General features: G+C 53.6%; 1 protein-coding gene and 1 long non-coding RNA gene across 4 annotated transcripts in view; one reads left to right on the plus strand and one right to left on the minus strand.

Moving 5' to 3' along the window:
* LOC140720435 (butyrophilin subfamily 3 member A3-like) overlaps positions 1-26,290 on the plus strand; it is a 774,879-nt gene that overhangs the window by 64,944 nt on the left and 683,645 nt on the right. For 2 of the 3 annotated variants that reach the window (XM_073035297.1, XM_073035289.1), the window contains exons 6-7: positions 1,608-1,640; positions 22,036-22,062. In XM_073035297.1, coding sequence (XP_072891398.1) covers positions 1,608-1,640; positions 22,036-22,062 — 60 coding nt within the window. The remainder of the gene's footprint in view (positions 1-1,607; positions 1,641-22,035; positions 22,063-26,290) is intronic. The other variant, XM_073035302.1, reaches the window with a different exon arrangement.
* LOC140720484 (uncharacterized) overlaps positions 1-26,290 on the minus strand; it is a 736,320-nt gene that overhangs the window by 27,487 nt on the left and 682,543 nt on the right. The gene's annotated exons all lie outside the window — the stretch shown is intronic.

Below are 26,290 nucleotides of genomic sequence, written 5' to 3' on the forward strand. Positions count from 1 at the left end.
GGGGTGCACCTGGATGACAGACTTTAGTGGAGTACCAACACTGAAGCTGAGTACAAGAAGGCCAGAGTTTCCTCTACTTTCTGAGGAGACTGAGGTCCTTTGGAGTCTGCAGGCCTCTCTTTCACATGTTCTACCAGTCTGTTGTCACCAGGACAATCTTCAATGCGGTGGTGTGCTGGGGCAATGGCATCAACACTGGAGATGCCAACAGGCTCAATAAACTGATTAGACAGGTTGGCTCTGTAAAAGGAGTCAAACTGTGCACACTGGAGGCTGTTGTAGAACAAAGGACCCGACGGAAAATATGGACAATGTTTCTCACCCTCTGCATGTCACCTAGACTGAACAGAGGTTCACTTTTAGTAATAAACTAAGACAACTGCACTGGTCCAAAAATCACTGTATGGGGTCATTCTTACTCTCAGCCATTAGGCTCGATAATGAGTCAACCTCTAGAGGGGAAGTGATGACCCCTCCTGTTAGACTGTTTGAGGTTACATTTTTTATTCTAATATCTGTAACTTCATTTGGCATCAATAAAGTATCTATCTATCTATCTAGAAGGGGTCAGAGGGGAGTCAGAATGGGGAATAGAAAAATAGTGGAGGGAGGGCATCAGAGGGAGGTGATAGGCAGGTTAGGAGAAGAGGGGGGTAAGGAGGGAGTCAGAATGGGAAATGGAAAAAGGGAGAAGTTGGGTGGGGGAGAAATTGATATTCATGACATCAGGTTGGAAACTAATATCAGGTGTTGCTTCTCCAACACAAGAGTGGCCTCATTGTGCCAGGAGAGGAGGCTCAATATGTCGGAATGGGAATGGGGATCGGCATTAAAATGGTTGGCCACTGGGAAATCCTGCTTGATGCAGGTGGAGTGATGGTGCCGACAAGACAGTCCCCCAATCTACATCGGGTCTCACGAATGCAGAAGAGGTCACACTGTGAGCACCATATACAGCTGGTATTGGAGTATAAAAGTTGCATTATTTGCTGTGTAACCAAAACTATGTAGTCAGCTTTGAAACTTGCTATTTGCTATGCATGTATCCAAAATGAAATCTTAAGAATGTAGAAGACAATGGTGTGTTAATGAGAGGTAGCTAAGAGATGTAGATTAGAACATGATTAAGTCAATGGGTAGAAACAATAGTGGCAGATGTACATGTGATACGCAACTATAGACCGATTGGATATGCTAATGCAACTAAACCAGGAGATTGCTATAAAAAATGCTATGTCCAAGGATCGGTGGGCAATCAGCGATTAGCTCACTGACTGTCTCAGCTTTGATTTGCAAATTAATGTTTAATACTTCTTGAAGAATCTTCTGTGTCTCCTGGTCGTTTGTGGGGCACGAGAAACCACAACACTGGTAGCTCACAGCATTTCAAATTCAACACTGAGTGTAACCACTTCAAACCGTGATCACTGTGTTCATGTTTTCTTACAGCAACTGTTGGGAATGGTTTTTGTGTTGTCATTTATCATCTCCACAGCTGCCTGACCCTCTGAGTGTTCCCCATTCTTTCAGATCTCCAGCATCTGAAGCGAAATCATTGTCCTGAAAATTTGTTGTTGTTCTAATATACCACTGGTCTGTCTTTTCAGAGCTGGAACTTCAGAAATCCATCGTAGAATCTGGTAAGAGTTCAATATTGAAATATTCAAAAACTACAAGAAATAGCCGTTTTATTTAATAAAAACATTTTCTTCTGTGAGGTTGAATTATTTAAATCTTTCATGACATTGCTCTGTTTAGAGATTTGTATATTAAGAATAATAAACTAATTCCCTGTATTTTACAACCAAGGCTCCTTAAAATAATCTTGATCAAATACAAGAGACTTCAGATTTGGAGTGAACAATCTTCTCTGGGAACATTGGGTTAAGCATAATCTGTCGGTGGGAGTGATGGTTGGTGAGCAAAGGTCTTTCACATTTGGGGTAAAGCTGCATTAAGACTGGATGTTTTTGGTTTAAAGCCTTCATAATGACTGATGCAGGATTTTGACCAAAATTGGCAAAATTTCACTTCACCACCAGCCCACCCCCCCACCCCAGAGATGCTGCTCACTGATTTCCTCCACCCATTGTTTGTTGTGTGAACTAATCCTCGTCATGTGAATGAAATGCTCTGGGTGGAATTTTCCAAACTTTTGCGCTTTGGGTGCTTCATTCCAACCTCGAGAACATGGTGGCAAATTCCCAGAACTGGGTTTGTATTTCTGCACCGAAGATCAATCACCACTCTGACACAGGCTGGAATATTACAGGGTCAGATGTTGCTGATCCCAGCCAACACTCAGCCGTGTCTGCACCCATGATCTGTAGCCCGACAGTCCCAAAAGGTCAGAATAATACCTCTCACACCCTCACCTCCCACACACACCCTCACCTCCCCCACACTTTCCCTCACCTCCCCTACTCCATTCAACTCCCCCTCCCCCTCACCTCCTGCACTCTTCCCTCACCTCCCACACTCTGTCTCACCTCCCCAACTCCACCCTCACTTCCCCCACTCCCCCCTCCTCCCACACTCTCCTTCACCTCCCACACTCCACACTCACCTGCCACCCATCCCCTCACCTCCCACACTCCCCCTCACATCCCACGCTCACCCTCAACTACCACACACCTCTCACCTCCCCCACTTCCCCCTCATCTCATCATCATAGATTTGCTAAGGCTACTGGGGAGACTTTAAACTAAAATGGTTGGGGGTGGGAATCAATTTGAAGAGACTAGGGGAGAGAAGGTTAGTTCACAAATAGAGAAAGTTAGTAGACAGTGTGTGAGGGAGGATAGGCAGATGATAGAGAAGGGGAGCGCTCAGACCGAAGATGTAGGGGAGAAGGAAGAAAGAGATTATAAAGTTGATCACATTGTTAGGGATAAACAGAGAGGAAGAGGTAGAGAGTTTCTTAAATGTATCTATTTTAATGCTAGGAGCATTGTAAGAAAGGTGGATGAGATTAGAGCATGGATTGATACCTGGAAATATGATGTTGTGGCTATTAGTGAAACATGGTTGCAGGAGGGGTGTGATTGGCAACTAAATATTCCTGGATTTCGTTGCTTCAGGTGTGATAGAATCAGAGGGGCAAGAGGAGGAGGTGTTGCATTGCTTGTCCGAGAAAATATTACAACGGTGCTTTGGCAGGATAAATCAGAGGGCTTGTCTAGGGAGACTATTTGGGTGGAATTGAGGAATGGGAAAGGTGTAATAACACTGATAGGGGTGTATTATAGACCACCTAATGGGGAGCGAGAATTGGAGGAGCAAATTTGTAAGGAGATAGCAGATATTTGTAGTAAGCACAAGGTTGTGATTGTGGGAGATTTTAATTTTCCACACATAGACTGGGAAGCTGAATCTGTAAAAGGGCTGGGTGGTTTGGAGTTTGTAAAATGTGTGCAGGATAGTTTTTTGCAGCAATACGTAGAGGTACTGATGAGAAAAGGGGCAGTGTTGGATCTCCTGTTAGGGAATGAGATAGGTCAGGTGACGGATGTATGTGTTGGGGAGCACTTCAGGTCCAGTGATCACAATACCATTAGTTTCAATATAATTATGGAGAAGGATAGGACTGGACCCAGGGTTGAGATTTTTGATTGGAGAAAGGCTAACTTTGAGGAGATGTGAAAGGACTTACTTACAGACAGACAGACAGACAGACAGACAGTCATACTTTATTGATCCCGAGGGAAATTGGGTTTCATTACAGCCGCACCACCAAGAATAGTGAAGAAATATTGCAATATAAAACCATAAATATTTGGGACAATTTGTTTTATGGGAAGGATGTAATGGAGAAATGGAGGTCATTTAAAGGTGAAATTTTGAGGGTACAGAATCTTTATGTTCCTGTTAGGTTGAAAGGAAAGGTTAAAAGTTTGAGAGCGCCATGGTTTTCAAGGGATGTTGGAAACTTGGTTCGGAAAAAGAGAGAGATCTACAATAAATATAGGCAGCATGGAGTAAATGAGGTGCTCGAGGAATATAAAGAATGTAAAAAGAATCTTAAGAAAGTAATTAGAAAAGCTAAAAGGAGATACGAGGTCACTTTGGCAAGTAAAGTGAAAATCAATCCGAAGGGTTTCTACAGTTATATTAATAGCAAAAGGATAGTGAGGGATAAAATTGGTCCCTTAGAGAATCAGAGTGGACGGCTATGTGTGGAGCTGAAAGAGATGGGGGAGATTTTAAACAGTTTCTTTTCTTCGGTATTCACTAAGAAGGATATTGAATTGTGTAAGGTAAGGGAAACAAGTCGGGAAGTTATGGTAACTATAACAATTAAAGAGGAGGAAGTACTGGCGCTTTTAAGGAATATAAAAGTGGATAAATCTCCAGTTCCTGACAGGATATTCCCTATGACTTTGAGGGAAGTTGGTGTAGAAATAGCAGGGGCTCTGACAGAAATATTTCAAATGTCATTAGAAACGGGGATGGTGCTGGAGGATTGGCGTTTTGCTCATGCGGTTCCATTGTTTAAAGAGGGTTCCAAGAGTAAAACTAGCAATTATAGGCCTGTCAGTTTGACGTCAGTGGTGGGTAAATTAATGGAAAGTATTCTTAGAGATGGTAAATATAATTATCTGGATAGACAGGGTCTGATTAGGAACAGTCAGCATGGATTTGTGTGGGGAAGGTCATGTTTGACAAATCATTGAATTTTTTGAAGAGGTTACGAGGAAAGTTGACGAGGGTAAAGTAGTGGATGTTGTCTATATGGACTTCAGTAAGGCCTTTGACAAGGTTCCGCACGGAAGGTTAGTTAGGAAGGTTCAGTCATTAGATATTAATATTGAAGTAGTAAAATGGATTCAACAGTGGCTGGATGGGAGATGCCAGAGAGTAGTGGCAGATAACTGTTTGTCAGGTTGGAGGCCGGTGACTAGTGGTGTGCCTCAGGGATCTGTATTGGGTCCAATGTTGTTTGTCATATACATTAATGATCTGGATGAAGGGGTGGTAAATTGGATTAGTAAGTATGCAGATGATACTAAGGTAGGTGGCGTTGTGGATAATGAAATAGGTTTTCAAAGCTTGCAGAGAGATTTAGGCCAGTTAGAAGAGTGGGCTGAATGATGGCAGATGGAGTTTAATGCTGATAAGTGTGAGGTGCTACATTTTGGTAGGAATAATCCAAATAGGACATGCATGGTAAATGGTAGGGCATTGAAGAATGCAGTAGAACAGAGTGATCTAGGAATAATGGTGCATAGTTCCCTGAAGATGGACTCTCATGTGGATAGGGTGGTGAAGAAAGCTTTTGGTATGCTGGCCTTTATAAATCAGAGCATTGAGTATAGGAGTTGGGATGTAATGTTAAAATTGTACAAGGCATTGGTAAGGCCAGATTTGGAGTATTGTGTACATTTCTGGTCACAAAATTATAGGAAAGATATCATCAAAATAGAGAGAGTACAGAGAAGATTTACTAGAATGTTACCTGGGTTTCAGCACCTAAGTTACAGAGAAAGATTGAGCAAGTTAGGTGTTTATTCAGTGGAGCATAGAAGGTTGAGAGGGGACTTTATAGAGGTAATTAAAATAATGAGGGGGATAGATAGAGTTGACGTGGATAGGCTTTTTCCATTGAGAGTAGGGGAGATTCAAACAAGAGGGCATGATTTGAGAGTTAGGGGGCAAAAGTTTAAGGGTAACACGAGGGGGAATTTCTTTACTCAGAGAGTGGTAGCCTTGTGGAATGAACTTCCAGTAGAAGTGGTAGAGGCAGGTTCGGTATTGTCATTTAATGTAAAATTGGATAGGTATATGGACAGGAAAGGAATGGAGGGTTATGTGCTGAGTGCGGGCCAGTGGGACTAGGTGAGTGTAAGCGTTCGGCACGGACTAGAAGGGCTGAGATGGCCTGTTTCTGTGCTGTAATTGTTATATCTCACTACTCTCCCCTCATCTCCCCACTCACCCCTCACCTCCCCAACTCAGCTCCCCCACTCCCCCCTCACATTCCCCACTCCCTCCTCACATCCCACTCTCTCCTCACCTCACACACTCCCCCCTCAACTATGCCACACCCCCTGACCGCCTCACCTCCCCCCTCCGCCTCACCTCCCATGCTCCCACCACACCTCCCACACTCCCTCACTTCCCCCACTCCCCCTCACCTCCCCCACTCCCCATCTCACACTCCACCCTCACGTCCGCAACTCCCCCTCACCTCCGCCTCCCCCTCACATCCCGCACTCCTACCTCAACTCCGTCACTCCCCCTCACCTCCCCCACTCCCCGCTCACCTCCCACACTTCCCTTTCCTTCCACACTCTCCCTCACCTCCCCCACTCCCCCCTCATATCCCCCACTCCCCCCTCACATCCCCCACTCCCCCTCACCTCCCCCACTCCCCATCTCACACTCCACCCTCACGTCCGCAACTCCCCCTCAGCTCCGCCTCCCCCTCACATCCTGCACTCCTACCTCAACTCCGTCACTCCCCGCTCACCTCCCACACTTCCCTTTCCTTCCACACTCCCCCTCACCTCCCCCACTCCCCCCTCACATCCCCCACTCCCCCTCAGATCCCACACTCCTTCCTCACACACACTCCCCCCCTCAACTACACCACACCCCCTTACCTCCCACTCTGTGCCTCACCTCCCATACTCCTCCTCACCTCCCCCACTCACCCCTCATCCCTTACACTCTACTTCACCTCCAACACTCCCCCACACCTCCCATATTCCCCCACCTCCCCTGCTCCCCCTCACCTCCCACATTCCCCCCTCGACTCCCATATTTCCCCCTCACCTCCACACACCCCCTCACCTCCCACACTCCTCCCTCACCTCCACACACATCCGCAAATCCCCTACTCCCCCTTACCGACATGCAACCCCTCAACTCCCATACTCCCCCCTCACTTAGCACACTCCCCTCTCACATCCTTCACTCCTCCCTCACCTCCCTCACTCCTCCCTCATGTCTGGCACTCCGACCTCACCTCCTACACTCCCCCTCCCCAACTCACCCCTCAACCCCCACACTCCCCCTCACCTACACTGCTCCCATTCACCACCCACACTCCCCCCACCACCCACACTCCCCATCACCTCCCATACTCACCCTCAACTGCCAAACTCACCCCTCACCTCCCTCATACCTCCCCTCTCCCCCTCCCCTCCCACAATTCCCGCTCACCCCCCACACACCCGTCACCTCTGCAACTCACCCCCCAACCCCCAAACTCCCCCTCACCTCCCCGCTCCACCTCACCTCCAACGCTCCCCTCCACCGCCCACACTCCCCCTCATGTCCCACACTCACCCCTCACCTGCACACACCCCCTTAACTCCTCCTCTCCCCCTCATCTCGACACTCCCCGACACCCCCCACCTCCCATACTCCCCCTTCACCTCCCGTACTCCACCCTCATCTCCCCCACTCGACCGTCACTTACCCCTCTCCCCCTCAACGCCCACACTCCCTTCCGCACCTCCCATATTCCCTCTCACATCCAACACACCCCCTTAACCTCCCACACTCACACTCATCTCCCCACTCCTCCCTTATCTCCCACACTCACCTCTCACCTCCCACACTCACTCCTCACCTCCACACACCCCATTAACTCCCCCACTGCACCCCCAGCTCGACACTCCACCCCACACCTCCCATTCACCCCCCTCACCTAGCACACTCCTCCCTCAACTCCGGCCATCCTCCCTCCCCTCCCACACTCACCCTCAACTCCCCTTTCCCTCTCTCCCCTACTCCCACTCACCACCCACACTCCCCCTCACATTCCACACTCCCTGTCACCTCCCCCACTCACAGTTCACCTCCCACACTCACCCCTCAACTCCCACACTTCCCGCTCACCTCCCACACACACTTCACCTCCTCCACACCTCCCTCACCTGCCGCACTCCACCTCACCTCCCAAGCACCCGCTCACAACGCCCACTCTCCCTCACCTCCCACACTCACCCTCAACTACCACACTCCTCCCTTACCTCCCACACTCACTCCTCATCTCCCCTTTCCCTCTCTCCCCTTCTCCCACTCACCACCCACACTCCCCCTCACATCCCATACTCCTTGTCACCTCCCCCACTCACAGTTCACCTCCGACACTCACCCCTCAACTCCCACACTCCCCGCTCACCTACCACACACCCCTCACCTCCTCCACACCTCCCTCACCTGCCGCACTCCACCTCACCTCCCAAGTAGCCGCTCACAACCCCCATTCTCCCTCACCTCCCACACTCACCCTCAACTACCACACTCCTCCCTCACCTCCGGCACTCCCCCTCACCTCCCACACTCCCCATCACCTTCCACCCAACCCCCTCACCTCCCCCATTCCCACCTCATCTCCACCCACTCCACCCTCACCTCCGGCACTCTCCCTCACCTCGTACACCCTCCACACATCCCACACTCCCCCTCACCTCCCACACACCCTCAAATACCACACCCCTCCCTCAGCTCCCACACCCAACACTCACCCACACTCACCCTTCAACTCCCTCACTCCTCCTTTCCTCCCCTCTCCCCCTCCTGCCACACTCCCCCTCACCTCCCAAACTTCCCCTCACCTCCCACACTCCCCCTCACTTCCCAAACTCCCCCTCATCTCAACACTCCAACCCTCACCTCCCATACTCCCCCTTCACCTAGCACACTCCTCCCTCAAATCCAGCACTACCCTCACCTCCCACACTCCTCCTCAAATCCCACACTCCCTCTCACCTACCCCATTCACCCCTCAACCACACTCACCCCTCACCACCACACTCCTTCAACTCCCCCACTGCCCCTCATCTCGACACTCCCCCTCATCTTGACACTCCACCCCTCATCTCCCATACTCCCCCCTCACCTCTCACACTCCTCTCTCACCTCCCACACTCCCCCTCACCTCCCCCATTCCCACCTCATCTCCCCCCACTCCACCCTCACCTCCGGCACTCCTGCTCAAATTCACGACTCTCCCTCACCTACCCCACTCTCCCTCACCACCCCCACTCTCCCTCACATCCACCACGCCGCCTACCACACTCCCCTCACTTTCCTCACTCACCCTCACATCCCACACTCGCCCCTCACATCCCCCACTCCCCATTCACCTCCCCCACTCAACCCTCACATCTTCTGGACTCTGAAGTCACCTCCTCAAATCCCCCTCCCCTACCCCTCTATACTTTCACCTCATTCAGTCTCACTCACCTCACACACTCCCCCTCACCTCCCCTGCTCCCCCTCACCTCCCACACTGCCCCCTCACCTCCTATACTCCCCCACTCCTGCCCCGCTCCCCCTCACCTCCCCCGCACCCCATCACTTCCCATACCCCCCTCTCCTAGCACACTCCCCTTTCACCTCACTCACCACAGGCACTCCCCCTCACCTCTGATACTCCGCCCTCACCTCCCACACTCCCACTCACCTCCCCAACTCACCCCTTAACCCCCACACGCCCCCTCTCCACCCCAACTCACCCCTCAACCCCCACACTCCTCCTCACCTCCCTGCTCCCCCACCTCCACCACTCCCCCTCACCTTACACACTCATCACTCACCTCAACACAGCCCCTCAACTCCCCCACTCCCCCTCACCTGCCCTTCCCCTCTCTCTCCTCTCCCCTTCATCTCCCACACTCCCCCTCGTCTTCCCCACTCCTCCCTCACCTGCCACACTCCTCCTCACCTGCAACACACACCCTCACCTCGCACACTCACTCCTCACCTGCACACACCCCATTAACGCCCCCACTCCACCCCCAGCTCGACTCCACCCCTCACCTCCCATGCTCGCATCTCACCTAGCACACTCCTACCTCACCTCCGGCACTCCCCCTCACCTCCCACACTCTCCCTCACCTCCCCTTTCCCTCTCTCCTCTACTCCCCCTCATCTCCCACACTCCCCCTAACATCCCACACTCCACCTCACCTGCCCTTCCCCTCTCTCTCCTCTCCCCTTCATCTCCCACACTCCCCCTCGTCTTCCCCACTCCTCCCTCACCTGCCACACTCCTCCTCACCTGCAACACACACCCTCACCTCGCACACTCACTCCTCACCTGCACACACCCCATTAACGCCCCCACTCCACCCCCAGCTCGACTCCACCCCTCACCTCCCATGCTCGCATCTCACCTAGCACACTCCTACCTCACCTCCGGCACTCCCCCTCACCTCCCACACTCTCCCTCACCTCCCCTTTCCCTCTCTCCTCTACTCCCCCTCATCTCCCACACTCCCCCTAACATCCCACACTCCACCTCACCTTCCCCACTCCTCCCTCACCTTCCCCACTCCTCCATCACCTGCCACACTCCTCCTCATCTGCCACACAACCCCTCATCTCCCAAACTCACCATCAACTATGGCACTCCTCCCTCACTCCCCTCTCACCTTTCACACTCACCCCTCAACTTCTCCACTCCCCCTCATCTCGACACTCCACCCCTCACCTCCCATGCTCCCCCTTCACCTAGCACACTCCTCCCTCAACTCCCCCACTCACCCTCACCTCAACACTCCACCCCTCACCTCTCATACTCCCCTCTCACCTAGCACACTCCTCCCTCACCTTCGGCACTCCCCCTCACCTCCCACACTCTCCCTCACATCCCCTTTCCCTCTCTTCCCTATGCCCCCTCACCTCCTCTACTCCTCCCTCACCTGTCACACTCACCCTCACCTCCCACACTCCCCCTCACAACTCACATTACCCCCTCACCACCCACACTGACCCTCAACTACCACACTCTTCCTCAACTCGACACTCCACCCCTCACCTCCCATACTCCCTACTCACCTCCGGCACACATCCTTCTCCTCCAGCACTCCCCCTCACATTCTACACTCTCCCTCACGTCCCACTATCCCTATACCTTACCTACTCACACTTCACCACTCGCCTCCCACACTCCCTCATACCTAACCAACTCACACTTCACCTCCCACACTCAACCCTCACCTCCCTCACTCCCCCTTACCTCCCCTCGCACCCTCCCCTCCCACATTCCTGCTCACCTCCCCCACACAATGCTCGCCTCATACACTCACCCTCTCCTCCCCGAATCACCCCTCAAACCCCACCCTCCTCCTTACCTCCCCCACTCCCTGTCACCTCCCCCATTCCCACTTCATCTCCCACCACTCCACCCTCACCTCTGGCACTCGCCCTCACCTCGCACACACCCTCAAATACCACACCCCTCCCTCAGCTCCCACACCCACCCCTCACCTCCCACACTCATCCCTCAACTCCCTCACTGCTTCTTTCCTCCCCTCTCCCCCTCTCCTGCCACACTCCCCCTCAACTCCCACACTCCCCCAACTACCCACACTCCCCCTCACCTCCCACACTCCCACTCACATCCCCAATGCCCTCTCACCTTCCCCACTAACCCCTCAAATCCCACCTCCCACCGTTCCCCTCACAAACTCTCACCCCTCCCCCCAGACTCGCAGCTCACCTCCCACACTCCCCCTCACCTCCCCCATTCCCACCTCATCTCCTCCCACTCCACCCTCACATCCAGCACTCCACCTCACCTCACACACACTCCTTCACATCCCACACTCCCCCTCACCTCCCCCATTCCCACCTCATCTCCACCCACTCCACCCTCACATCCGGCACTCCACCTCACCTCACACACACTCCTTCACATCCCACACTCCCCCTCACCTCCTACACACCCTCAAATAACACACCCCTCCCTCAGCTCACACACCCACCCCTCACCTCCCACAGTCACCCCTCAACTCCCATACTCAACCGTCACCTCCCTCACTCCCCCTTACCTCCCCTCTCCCTCTCCTGCCACACTCCTCCTCACCTCCCAAACTCCCCCTCACTTCTCACACTTCCCCTCACCTCCCCCATTCCCACCTCATCTCCACCCACTCCACCCTCACCTACGGCACTTCCGCTCAAATTCCCAACTCTCCCTCACCTACCCCACTCTCCCTCACCACCCCCACTCTCGCTCACATCCAGCACTCCACCTACCACTCTCCCCTCACATCCCACACTCGCCCCTCACATCCCCCACTCCCCATTCACCTCCCCCACTCAATGCTCACCTCATACACTCACCCTCTCCTCCCCAAATCACCCCTCAAACCCCACCCTCCCCCTCACCTTCCCATTCCCACTTCATCTCCCACCACTCCACCCTCACCTCCCACACTCACCCCTGAACTCCCTCACTACTTTCCTCCCCTCTCCCCCTCTCCTGCCACAATCCCACTCACCTCCCACACTCCCCCAACTACCCACACTCCACCTCACCTCCCACACGCCCACTCACATCCCCAATGCCCTCTCACCTTCCCCACTAACCCCTCAAATCCCACCTCCCACACTCCCCCTCACCTTCCACACACACCACTCATCTCCACACTCCCTCTCATTTCAACACTCCACCCCTCCTTCAGCTCCCACACCCACCACTCACCTCCCACACTCACCCTTCAACTCCCTCACTCCACCTTTCCTCCCCTCTCCCCCTCTCCTGCCACACTCCCCCTCACCTCCCAAACTTCCCCTCACCTCCCTCACTCCCCCTCACCTCCCACACTCCCCCTTACTTCCCAAACACCCCCTCAACTCCCACTCATCTCGACACTCCAAACCTCACCTCCCATACTCCCCCTTCACCTAGCACACTCCTCCTTCACCTCCGGCACTCCTCCCTCAAATCCAGCACTACCCTCACCTCCCACACTCCTCCTCAAATCCCACACTCCCTCTCACCTACCCCATTCACCCCTCAACCACACACCCCTCACCACCACACTCCCTCAACTCCGCCACTGCCCCTCATCTCGACACTCCCCCTCATCTAGACACTCAACCCCTCACCTCCCGCACTCCCCATCACCTCCCACCCAACCCCCTCACCTCTCACACTCCTCTCTCACCTCCCACACTCCCCCTCACCTCCCCCATTCCCACCTCATCTCCCCCCACTCCACCCTTACCTCCGGCACTCCTGCTCAAATTCCCGACTCTCCCTCACCTACCCCACTCTCCCTCACATCTACCACTCCGCCTACCACACTCCCCTCACTTTCCTTACTCACCCTCACCTCCCCCACTCAACCCTCACCTCATCTTCTGGACTCTAAAGTCACCTCCTCAATTCCCCCTCACCTCCCCCTCTATACTTTCACCTCATTCAGTCTCATTCACCTCACACACTCCCCCTCACCTCCCCTGCTCCCCCTCACCTCCCACACTGCCCCCTCACCTCCCATACTCCCCCACTCCTGCCCTGCTCCCCCTCACCTCCCCCGAACCCTGTCACTTCCCATACCCCCCTCTCCTAGCACACTCCCCTTTCACCTCCTTCACCACCGGCACTCCCCCTCACCTCTGATACTCTGCCCTCACCTCCCACACTCCCACTCACCTGCCCAACACCCCTTAACCCCCACACTCCCCCCTCCACCCCAACTCACCCCTCAACCCCCATACTCCTCCTCACCTCCCCGCTCCCCCCACCTCCACCACTCCCCCTCACCTTACACACTCATCACTCACCACAACACAGCCCCTCAACTCCCCCACTCCCCCTCATCGACACTCCACCCCTCACCTCCCACACTTGCACTCACCCCTCAACCCCCACACTCCCCCTCACCTCCCATACTCCCCCTTCACCTCCCACACTCCTCCCTCACCTCCGGCACTCCCCCTCACCTCTCTCACTCACCCTGAACTACCACACTCCTCCTACACTCCCCTCTCATCTTCCACACACACCCCTCACCTCCACACACCCCCTCCACTCACCCTCATCTCGACACTCCACCTCCCATAATCCCCGTTCACCTAGCACACTCCCCCTCACCTCCCCGATCCCCTCACCTCCCCAATCCCCTCACCTCCCCAATCCTCCTCACCTCCCTACTCACCTCAAATACCACACCCCTCCCTCAGCTCCCAAACCCACCCCTCACCTCCCACACTCACCACTCAACTCCCACACTCACCCCTCACTGCCCTCACTCCCCCTTACCTCCCCTCTCCCCCTTTCCTTGAACAATCCCCGCTCACCTCCCACACAACCCTCACCTCCTCCACGCCTCTCTCACCTGTCGCACTCCCATTCACCTCCCAAACTCCCCCGTCACCTCCCACACTCTCCCTCACCTCCCACACTCCCGCTCACATCCCACAATCCCGCTCACCTCCCACACTCTCCCCTCACCTCCCACACTCCCCCCTCACCTTCCACACACACACCCCTCACCTCCACACACCCTCCTCAACTCTCCCACTCCCCCTCATCTCGACACGCCACCTCTCACCTCCCATACTCCCCCTTCACCTAGCACACTCTTCCCTCATCTCTGGCACTCCGCCTTCACATCCCCAACTCACCCGTCAACCCCCACACTCCTCCTCACCTCCCCGCTCCCCCTCACCTCCCACACTGCCCCTCACATCCCACACTCCCCCTCATCTCCCACAATCCTCTTCTCCTGCAACACTCCCCCTCACCTCCCAAACTCTCCCTCACCTCCCACACTCCCCCTCACATCCCACAATCCCGCTCACCTCCCACACTCTCCCCTCACCTCCCACACTCTCCCTCAACAACCACACTCCTCCCTCACCTCCCACACTCCCCCCTCACCTTCCACACACACACCCCTCACCTCCACACACCCTCCTCAACTCTCCCACTCCCCCTCATCTCGACACGCCACCTCTCACCTCCCATACTCCCCCTTCACCTAGCACACTCTTCCCTCACCTCTGGCACTCCGCCTTCACATCCCCAACTCACCCGTCAACCCCCACACTCCTCCTCACCTCCCCGCTCCCCCTCACCTCCCACACTGCCCCTCACATCCCACACTCCCCCTCATCTCCCACAATCCTCTTCTCCTGCAACACTCCCCCTCACCTCCCAAACTCACCCTCACATCGCACACTCCCCCTCACCTCCCACACTCCTCCTCACCTCTCAAACTCCCCCTCACCTCCCACAACCCCTCTCCTGCCACACTCCTCCCCACCTCCCAAACTCCCCCTCACTTCTCACACTCCCCCTCACCTCCCCCATTCCCACCTCATCTCCACCCACTCCACCCTTTCCTCCGGCACTGCCGCTCAAATGCCCAACTCTCCCTCACCTACCCCACTCTCCCTCACCACCCCCACTCTCCCCTCACATCCCACACTCGCCCCTCACATCTCCCACTCCCCATTCACCTCCCCCACTCAATGCTCACCTCATACACTCATCCTCTCCTCCCCAAATCACCCCTCAAACCCCACCCTCCCCCTCACCTCCCCCATTCCCAGTTCATCTCCCACCACTCCACCCTCACCTCTGGCACTCCCCCTCACCTCGCACACACCCTCAAATACCACACCCCTCCCTCAGCTCCCACACCCACCCCTCAACTCCCTCACTCCTTTCCTCCCCTCTCCCCCTCTCCTGCCACAATCCCACTCACCTCCCACACTCCCCCAACTACCCACACTCCACCTCACCTCCCACACGCCCACTCACATCCCCAATGCCCTCTCACCTTCCCCACTAACCCCTCAAATCCCACCTCCCACCGTTCCCCTCAGATACCCTCTCCCCTCCCCCCATACTCGCCGCTCACCTCCCACACTCCCCCTCACCTTCCACACACACCACTCACCTCCACACTCCCCCTCATTACAACACTCCACCCCTCACCTCCCTCAACTCCGGCACTCTGCCCTCACCTCCCACACTCACCCCTCAACCACCACACTCCCCCTCACCTCCCATACACCCCCTCACATCCCACACTCCCTCTCACCTCCCACACTCACCCCTCACCTCGACATTTCCCCTCACTAACACACTCCTCCCTCACCTCCCACACTCCACCCCACCTTCCACACACAACACTCACCTCCATACACCCCTTCAACACCACCCCCCTCATCTCGACACTCAATCCCTCTCCCCCCAGACTCCCCCTTCACCTGGCACACTCCTCCCTCTCCACTGGCACTCTCCCTCACCTCCGGTATTCCCCTTCACCTCCCACACTCTCCCTCTCTCCCCTACTCCCTCTCACCTCCCACACACCCTCTCACCCCCACACTCCTCTCTCACCACCCACACTCCCCATCCTCCCCATCACCTTCCACCCAACCCCCTCACCTCCCCCATTCCCACCTCATCTCCACCCACTCCACCCTCACCTACGGCACTTCCGCTAAAATTCCCAACTCTCCCTCACCTACCCCACTCTCCCTCACCACCCCCACTCTCCCTCACATCCACCACTCAACCCTCACCTCATCTTCTGGACTCTAAAGTCACCTCCTCACTTTCCCCTCACCTCCCCCTCTATACTTTCACCTCATTCAGTCTCACTCACCTCACCTCCCCTGCTCCCCCTCACCTCCTACACTGCCGCCTCACCTCCCATTCTCCCCCCACTCCTGCCCCGCTCCCCCTCACCTCCCCCGCACCCCATCACTTCCCATACCCCCCTCTCCCTGCACACTCACCTTTCACCTCCCTAACCACCGGCACTCCCCCTCACCTCTGATACTCCGCCCACACCTCCCACACTCCCACTCACCTTACACACTCATCACTCACCTCAACACAGCCCCTCAACTCCCCCACTCCCCCTCATCTCGACACTCCACCCCTCACCTCCCATACTCCCACCTCATCTTCCACCACTCCACCCTCACCTCTGGCACTCCCCCTCACCTCACACACCCTCTGTCACATCCCACACTCCCCCTCACCTCCCACACACCCTCAAATACCACACCCCTCCCTCAGCTCCCACACTCACACTTCAACTCCCTCACTCCTCCTTTCCTCCCCTCTCCACCTCTCCTGCCACACTCCCCCTCACCTCCCAAACTCCCCCTCACACCCCACACTCCCCCTCACCTCCCAAACACACCCCAGACATCCCACACTCCCCCTCACTCCCCCTCAGCTCCAAACACCCCCTCAACTCCCCCTCATCTCGACACTCCAACCCTCACCTCCCATACTCCCCCTTCACCTAGCACACTCCTCCCTCACCTCCAGCACTACCCTCACCTCCCACACTCCTCCTCAAATCCCATACTCCCTCTCACCTACCCCATTCACCCCTCACCTCCCACACTGCCCCCTCACATCCCAATCTCCCCCCATTCCTGCCCCGCTCCCCCTCACCTCCCCCACTCCCCCTCCTCAACACTCCACCCCTCACCTCCCAAACTCCCCCTCATCTCCTGCACTCCCCTTCTCCTGCCACACTCCCCGTCACCTCCCAATCTCACCCCAGACATCCCACACTCCCCCTCATCCCACACTCACCCCTCACCTCCAAACACCACTTCAACTCCCACACTACCCCTCATCTTGACACTCCACCCCTACCTCCCATACTCCCCCTTCACCTAGCACACTCACCCCTCACCTCTAACACTCACCTCTCACCTCCCACACTCCCTCTCACCTCGAAACCCGCCAAATCTACCTTGCCTCCCACTCTTCCCCACTCTTCCCCTCTCCACATCCCCTCCCACACTCCCCGCTCACCTCCCACGCAACCCTCACCCCCTCCACGCCTCTTTCACCTGTCACACTCCCGTTCACCTCCCAAACTCCCCCGTCACCTCCCACACCTCCCACACTCCCCCTCACAGCCCACACTCACCCCTCACCTCCCACACTCCCCCCTCATCTTCCACACACACAACCCTCAACTCCCCCTCCCCCTCATCTCAACACTCCACCTCTCACCTCCCATACTCCCCCTTCACCTAGCACACTCCTCCCTCACCTCCGGCACTCCGCCTTCACCTCCCAACTCACCCGTCAACCCCCGCACTCCTCCTCACCTCCCCGCTCCCCCTCACCTCCCACACTGCCCCCTCAAATACCACAACCCTCCCTCAGCTCCCACACCCACCCCTCACCTCCCCCACTCCTCCCTCACCTCCCGCACTCAACCTTCACCCTCACTCCCCCTTACCTCCCCTTTCTCCACATCCTGCCACACTCCCCCTCACCTCCCAAACTCCCCCTCACCTCCCACACTCCCCCTCATCCCACACTCACCCCTCACTTCCAAACACCCCTTCAACTCACGCACTACCCCTCATCTCGACACTCCACCCATACCTCCCATACTCCCCCTTCACCTAGCACACTCCTCCCTCACCTCCGGCACTCCCCCTCACCTCCCACACCCCCCTCACATCCCACACTCACCCCTCACCTCTAACATTCACCTCTTCACCTCCCACACCTCGAAACCCGCCAAATCTGCCTCACCTCCCACTCTTCCCCACACTTCCCCTCTCCACATCCCCTCCCACACTCCCCGCTCACCTCCCACGCAACCCTCACCCCCTCCACGCCTCTCTCACCTGTCACACTCACGTTCACCTCCCAAACTCCCCCGTCACCTCCCACACTCTCCCTCACCTCCCACACTCCCCCTCATATACCATAATCCTCCCTCAGCTCCCACACCCACCCACCTCCCACACTCACCCCTCACCTCCCACACTCAACCCTCACCCTCACTCCCCCTTACCTCCCCTTTCTCCCTCTCCTGCCACACTCCCCCCACCTCCCAAACTCACCCCAGACATCCCACTCTCCCCCTCACCTCCCAAACTCACCCCAGACATCCCACACTCCCCGTCACCTCCCAATCTCTCCCCAGAGATCCCACACTCCCCCTCATACCACACTCACCCTCAAATACCACACCCCTCCCTTAGCTCCCAAACCCACCCCTCAGCTCCCACACTCACCTCTCACCTCCCTCACTCACCTTCCCTCTCCTTGCACAATCCCCGCTCCACTCCCAAACTCCCCCTCACATCCCACACTCCCCCTCGCCTCCCACACTCCTCCCCACCTCCCAAACTGGCCCTCACATCCCACACTCCCCCTCATCTCCCACACTCCCCTTCTCCTGCCACACTCCCCCTCACCTCCCAAACTCACCCCTCACCTCCAAACACCCCTTCAACTCCCGCACTACCCCACATCTCGACACTCCACCCCTACCTCCCATACTCCCCTTCACCTAGCACACTCCTCCCTCACCTCCGGCACTCCCCATCACCTCCCACACTCTCCCTCACATCCTACACTCCCTCACTCCTCCCATACTCACCCCTCACCTCTAACACTCACCTCCCACACTCCCTCTCACCTCGAAACCCGCCAAATCTACCTCACCTCCCACTCTTCCCCACTTCCCCTCTCCACATCCCCTCCCACACTGCCCACTCACCTCCCACACAACCTCACCTGCTCCACGCCTCTCTCACCTGTCACACTCCCGTTCACCTCCCACACTCTCCCTCACCTCCCACACTCCCCCTCACATCCCACACTCCCCCTCACCTCACACACTCCCCCTCACATCCCACACTCCCCCTCACTTCCTACACTCACACTCAACTCCCCCACTCCCCCTCATCTCGACACTCCACCCCTCACCTCCCATACTCCCCCTTCACCTCCCACACTTTCCCTCACATCCCACACTCACCCCTCACCTCCCACACTCCCCCTCACCTCAACACTCCCCCCTCACCTCCCACACTCACCCTCAACAACCACACTCCTCCCTCACCTCCGGCACTCCGCCTTCATCTCCCCAACTCACCCGTCAACCCCCACACTCCTCCTCACCTCCCCGCTCCTCCTCATCTCCCACACTGCCCCTCCTCCTGCCACACTCCCCCTCACCTCCGGCACTCCCCCTCACCTCATCTCTCACCGCTCACCTCTAAACCGCTCTAAGCCCCCACTCTCTCCACAATCCTCCCTCTAACCCCCAAAACCCTCACTCAAAACCAACTCTTTACCCACCACTACCCACAGACTACCAACCCCTCTCTACCCCTGCCACTTTCTAACCCCTTTCTCTACCCCCTCTCTTTCTCTGTCACCTCTCTACACCCTGTCTATCTAACACTCTCCCTAACCCATCTCTACCCTCTCTCTACCCTACTCTCCCTAATCCACTCTCTATCCTCACCCTCTCTAACCTCCCTCTCCCTACCTTCTCTGTCCTTCTACTACCTTCTCTCCTTCTACCCACCTCTCCGTCTACTCCTTCTCTCTCTCCCTTTCTACCCTCTCTCTACCCCCTCTCTTTCACCCTCTCTCTGTCTACTCCCTCTGTCTACCCACTGTCTCCATCTACCCACTCTCTAAACCCTCTAATCCCTCCCTCTCTACTGTCTTTCTACCCCTCTCTCTCTACCCCCTCTATGTAACCCCCCTCTACATTGTGTCCCTAACCATCTGTCTGTAAACCGCTCTCCCTAACTCTCTCTCAACCCCTCTTTCTACCATCTCTCCCCTCTCTCTACCCCTCTCCCTCTTTCTCTCTACCCCCTCTCTAACCCCCTTTTTTACCAGCCTCTCTAACCCTCTACACCTTTCCTCTACACCCTCTTTCTCCCCACCTCTCTCTTTCCTGTCTCCCCGCTCTCTATCCCCGATATCTATTCCCCTCTTCCTAATGCCCATGCCCTCTAACCCCTGAGCTCTCTCTACATCACCACCCTCTCTCCCTTATATCCCTCTTCCCACTCCTTTCTTACCTCCTCTCTTATTCCCCCTTTTCTCCCCAGCCCATCTCCCCCACCCTTGCTTTCTCTCTGCCCCTCTCCCCCCTCTCTCCCAAACCTCAAGCCATTCTCTCCCCATCTCCAACACCCCCTGCCTTCTTTACACCCTCTCCTCTCTCTTTATCCACTCCCTCTCTACCTTCTCTCTCTATCCACTATCCCAATCTTCCCCACCCCTCTCACCTCTCTCTCTGTCCCTCACCCACACCCTCTGTGCCCTCCTCTCTTTCTCCCCAATCTCTCCTCCCCATTTCTCTCCCCCTCCCCTCTGTCTCTATCCCCACTAACTCTCCCTCTCCCCTCCTATCTTTCTGTGTTTCTCCCTTTCCCCCTCTCAGCATTCCCCTTTCTGCCCCCACTCTAGCTCTCCCTTCCCTCGCACTCCTACTTCCCCTCCTCTCTCCCTGCCATCTCTCTACAACCCCCATTCCCAGTCTCCTTCCCATCTCGCACCCCCTCTCGAGCCTTCTCTCCCCCCACCCCACATCCCATGTCTCTCCCCATCTTTGCCCCTACCTCTCTCCCCCAACCATCTCCCCATCTTTCCCCCCACCACAACCCCCACCTCTCTCCCCTCATCTCTCACACCCATCTCTCTCTCCTCCATCCTCCACTCTCTCCCACTCCCACTTTTTACTGTCCCTCCACTCTCCCTCTCCTCCCCACCTCTCTCCCCATCCACCTCCCCACCTCCACTCCACAGAGCATTGAACTGAACTAAACTGAACTCTGCACCATCATAAGACTATTCATTTACCCCTAGACTTCGATTGAGCTTGGTTTCGATTTATATTTCCACACTTCTGTATGTATGTATGTATGTATATATACACACAGAATATATCATTGCTAACCTGTTTTTTATATATTTGCATTTTATAGTACTGTATTACTCAGTTTACAGTAATACCAGACTCCAACATATTGTTCCATTTCTGCTGTTTTGGTAACCCGGTCACGGGGTATGTGACATGTGCTGTTTGTACAGATTAATTAATGACACCGTGCACTGATAGAACGAGGTAAAACAACAACATGCAGAGAAAGTGTAACAGCTCCAGAGCAGGTGCAGTGTAGGGAAATGATAAGGAGCAAGATCATATTGAGGTAGATTGTCAGATCAAGAGTGCATCTGATTGTATGAGGAAACCATTCAATAGTCTTATCAGAGCAGGGTAGAAGCTGTCCTTTAGACTGCTTCAGGCTTTTGTATCTTCCACCCCGTGGGAAATGGTAATGCTGGAGACTGAGACTCTGGGAAAGTTACTGACGTGGTCCTTGAGGATAAACATTTACCTTCTGACCTACAAGTTGTGACACAGAATTAGGAGCTGATTATGTATCTAAAGCTGTTTCCTGTGAAATTAATTGCACACTAAATCCACGAGAGATTACTTCAGTCTTGTCTGTTCTTTCTGTTTTCAGTGTGGAAGAGGATATGTGGCCATGAAGGTAAGATCTTGTGTTACTAGACTGAGAGGTTTAGTATAAACAGCTTTTTGAAAATGAGTCAGTCTCGGTGTAATAGGAGGTATTCAGGAGGTTGAAGGAGTTCAGGGTGATGTGTTCTCACAAAGGTGGAAAAGTCATGTGGCATGATTGCATTCACAGGCTGAAGCATAGAATATAACAGTTTGTATGTTTTGTTTGCAAGTGGGAAGATTTGCTGGTACTGCTCTGGGTTGCTGGGGTGGGGTGGAGTGGTGTAAACTAGTCTTGCAGGGGGATGGGAACCAAAGTGCCAGAGCAGATATGGAGTGGTTGTGGGAAAAGATGCTGTTAACACTCCGTACAAAGACAGCAATTGAAAGGTTGAGTATGGTGGGAAGAATGTTCTGAGTTGCATCCATTTCAATGCAAGAAGTATTGTACGTAAGGCGGGTGAGCTTAAAGCGTGGATCAGCACGTGGAATTATGACATTGTAGCCATTGGTTGGAGGAGGGGCAGGACCGGCAGCTCAGTGTTCTGGGTTCCATTGTTTTAGACATGTTTTTAAACATGGGAGCAAAATTGACAAATATGATAGAGCACAAGAGATTAAAGGGGGAAATCTGGTATTACCAGCCAGGGAAAAGTGTTACTGCAGTGCTCAGACAAGACAGACTGGAAGGCTCATCTACTGAGGCTATATGGGTGGAACTGAGGCATCAGAAAGTTATGACCATGTTAATGGGATTATATTACCCACCACCCTACAGTCCGCAGGATTTAGAGGAGCAAGTTCACAGAGAGATCGCAGACAGTTGGGTGGGATAGAGATCATCAAATGTGTCAGGAAAGTCTCCTCAACATGCAGCTGTCCCAAGTAGAGAGAATGCAATACTGGATCTCCTATCAGGGAATTAGGTGACAGGAGTGTGTGACGGGACTTGGATCCACTGATCATAATCACTGAAGAGGATATCGACAATTTTATGACGATCTCGACAGTGCTTATGAGCAATGTAAATCTCAGGATATAAAACTATTCATGGGAGATTTTAACTCCGAAGTTGGACAGGGAAGGGTTGATAACATCACAGGACCTTTTGGATTAGGGGAGAAAAATGAAAATGGAGAAAGGTTTACTGATTGGTGTGTCAGAAACAACCAAGTGATCACCAATACTTGGTATAAAAACCATCCGCATAAACTGTGTACTTGGATTAGCCCTGGAGATAGAACAAGGAATCAAATAGATTTCATTACCATCAATGAACGCTTTAGAAATAATATCACAAATTCTAAAGCCTACCCAGGAGCAGACTGTGGTTCAGATCACCATCCAGTAATAGCTACCATCAAAACAAAATCAAAGAAACTGAAACGTGGAACAAAGAGAAAGAAGTATATGTTGGGAGAACTTAAAAATGATCGCATCCTTAAGCAACAATTCAAAACAGCTGTAGAAGAACACATCAACGAAAACGAAACAACACCGATTTGGGACAGATTTAAATATGCTATACAGCAATCAGCAGGGGAGATAATCCCAGTACAAGAAATCCAACACACCAACAAGGGGTGGATAATCCAAGAAATTCTAGATCTGATGGAACAGAGAAGAATAATGAAGGGCAATACAGAGAGCTGGACAGACAGACCAGACAATTGTGCGATATTGCAAAGGAAGAATGGCTGAATCAAAAATGCAATGAAGTAGAAGGCCATATTAACAACAGCAAAGAAATGCACAAGAAAATTAAAGAAATTACTTGAATTAAAAAACCTCCTCTACAGGATACATAAGATCAGCAGACGGATCGATACTAACAGATCCAGATAAAGTATGTGACACAGCAGGTCGGGCAGTATCCGTGGAAACGAGCAGTCAACGTTTCGGGCCGAGACCCTTTGTCAGGACTGAAGAGGGAGGGGGCAGGGCCCTATACAGGAGGTGGGGGGAGGGTGGGAAGGAGAAGGCTGGTAGGTGCCAGGTGAAAAACCAATCAGAGGAATGATCAAGGGGTAGGGGAGGGGAAGCAGGGAGGGGATAGGCAGGAGAGGTGAAGGAGGAATGTAAGGGGAAAGCACTATGGGTAGTAGAGGAAGGCAGAATCATGAGAGGTGTGATAGGCAGCTGGAAGAGGAGGCAGAGTGAAACTGGGATGGGGGAAGGGAGAGGGAGGGAATTACCAGAAGTTGGAGAATTCGATGTTCATACCAGGGGCTGAAAACTACCCAGAGAGTATATGAGGTGTTGCTCCTCCAACCTGAGTTTGGCCTCATCATGGCAGTAGAGGAGGCCATGTATGGACATATCCGAATGGGAATGTGAAGCAGAGTTGAAGTGAGTGGCAACTGGGAGATCCTGTCTGTTGTGGTGGACGGAGCGGAGGTGCTCGACGAAGCGATCCCCCAATCTGCGTCGGGTCTCGCTGATGTAGAGGAGGCCGCACCGGGAGCATCGGATGCAATAGATGACCCCAACAGACTCACAAGTGAAGTGTTGCCTCACCTGGAAGGACTGTTTGGGGCCCTGAATGGTGGTAAGAGGGGATGTGTACGGTCAGGTGTAGCACTTACGCTTGCAGGGATAAGTACCAGGTGGGAGATCTGTGGGGAGGGACGTGTGGACCAGGTAGTCACGGAGGGAACGATCCCTGCAAAAAGCAGAGAGGGGTAGAGAGGGAAAGATGTGCTTAGTGGTGGGGTCCTGTTGAAGGTGGCGTAAGTTGCGGAGGATAATATGCTGGATCTGGAGACTGGTGGGGTGATAGGTGAGGACAAGGGGAACTCGGTCCCCGTTGTGGTGACGGGAGGATGGGGTGAGGGCCGAAGTGTGGGAAATGGAGGAGATGCGGGTGAGGGCATCATTAATGACGGCAGAAGGGAAACCATGATTCTTAACGAAAGAGAACATTTGAGATGTCCTGGAATGGAAAGCCTCATCCTGGGAGCAGATGCGGCGGAGACGGAGGAACTGGGAATTGGGAATAGCATTTTTACATTTGGCAGGGTGGGAAGAGGTATAGTCGAAGTAGTTATGAGAGTCATTGGGTTTATAGAAGATGTCAATGGACAGTCTGTCTCCAGAGATGTACATCAGTAACCAAGAGATTGAACAAAAGACCGGCTTTAATTACCTTGGTAGCTTTATATCACAAGATGCTAGAAGTAAAGTAGAAATAAAAAGAATTGCCATTGCCAAAACCAACTTCCAGAAACTGAAACCCATTTTTACCAACAGACACATTTCTATGACAAGAAGGCTTAGGCTACTAAAATGTTACATCTGGTCAATCTTGCTGTATGCTTCCGAAACATGGACTATAACACCAGAACTCCAAAGAAACTTAGAAGCAACAGAAGTGTGGTTTCTTAGAAGAATGCTGAAAATATCATATAGAGATAGGGTAACTAATGAGACGGTACTCCAGTGTGCCCATACAAAAAGATCTTTAATGAGCACAGTAAATGAGAGGAACTTTAATTCCTGGGCCATGTCATCAGAAAGGGAGAAATAGAATGCCTTACACATTACAAGGCTGTATGCCTGGGAAACGCAGAAGAGTCAAGTCACTTTTTATTGTCATTTTGACCATAAACTGCTGGTACAGTACACAGTAAAAATGAAACAATGTTCCTCCAGGACCCTGGTGCTACATGAAACAACACAAAACTACACTAGACTATGTGAGACAACACAAGGCTACACTAGACTACGTAAAACAACACAAAAACTACACCAGACTACAGATCTAAGCAGGACTACATAAAGTGCACAAAACAGTGCAGGGCAGTACAATAATTAATTAATAAACAAGACAATAGGCACAGTAGAGGACAAATTTCAATATAATAATAGATGATGTAGATGTCAGTCTGGACTCTGAGTATTGAGGAGTCTGGTGGCTTGGGGGAAGAAACTGTTGCACAGTCTGGTCGTGGGAGCCCGAATGCTTCGGTACCCTTTCCCAGATGGCAGGAGGGAGAAGAGTTTGTTTGAGGGGTGCGTGGGGTGAGAGGAAGGCAAAGAAGAAAATATATGGACACTGTGAAAAAACTAACAGATCTAAGTGTGCGAGATATCATTGACACTGCGAGGGATCGTTCGATGTGGAGAGCCATGATGGCCCAAGTGTGTAACCCACAAGGCACATGAAGAAGAAGAAGATCATAATTCCATTAATTACGGAGAAGGACAAATCTAACCCTCAGACTGAGATTCTATACTGGTAAAAGGCCAATTTGATGGCA

The sequence above is a fragment of the Hemitrygon akajei genome, chromosome 2 (genome assembly GCF_048418815.1).
Source record: "Hemitrygon akajei chromosome 2, sHemAka1.3, whole genome shotgun sequence".
NCBI classification, from domain to species: Eukaryota; Metazoa; Chordata; class Chondrichthyes; order Myliobatiformes; family Dasyatidae; genus Hemitrygon; species Hemitrygon akajei.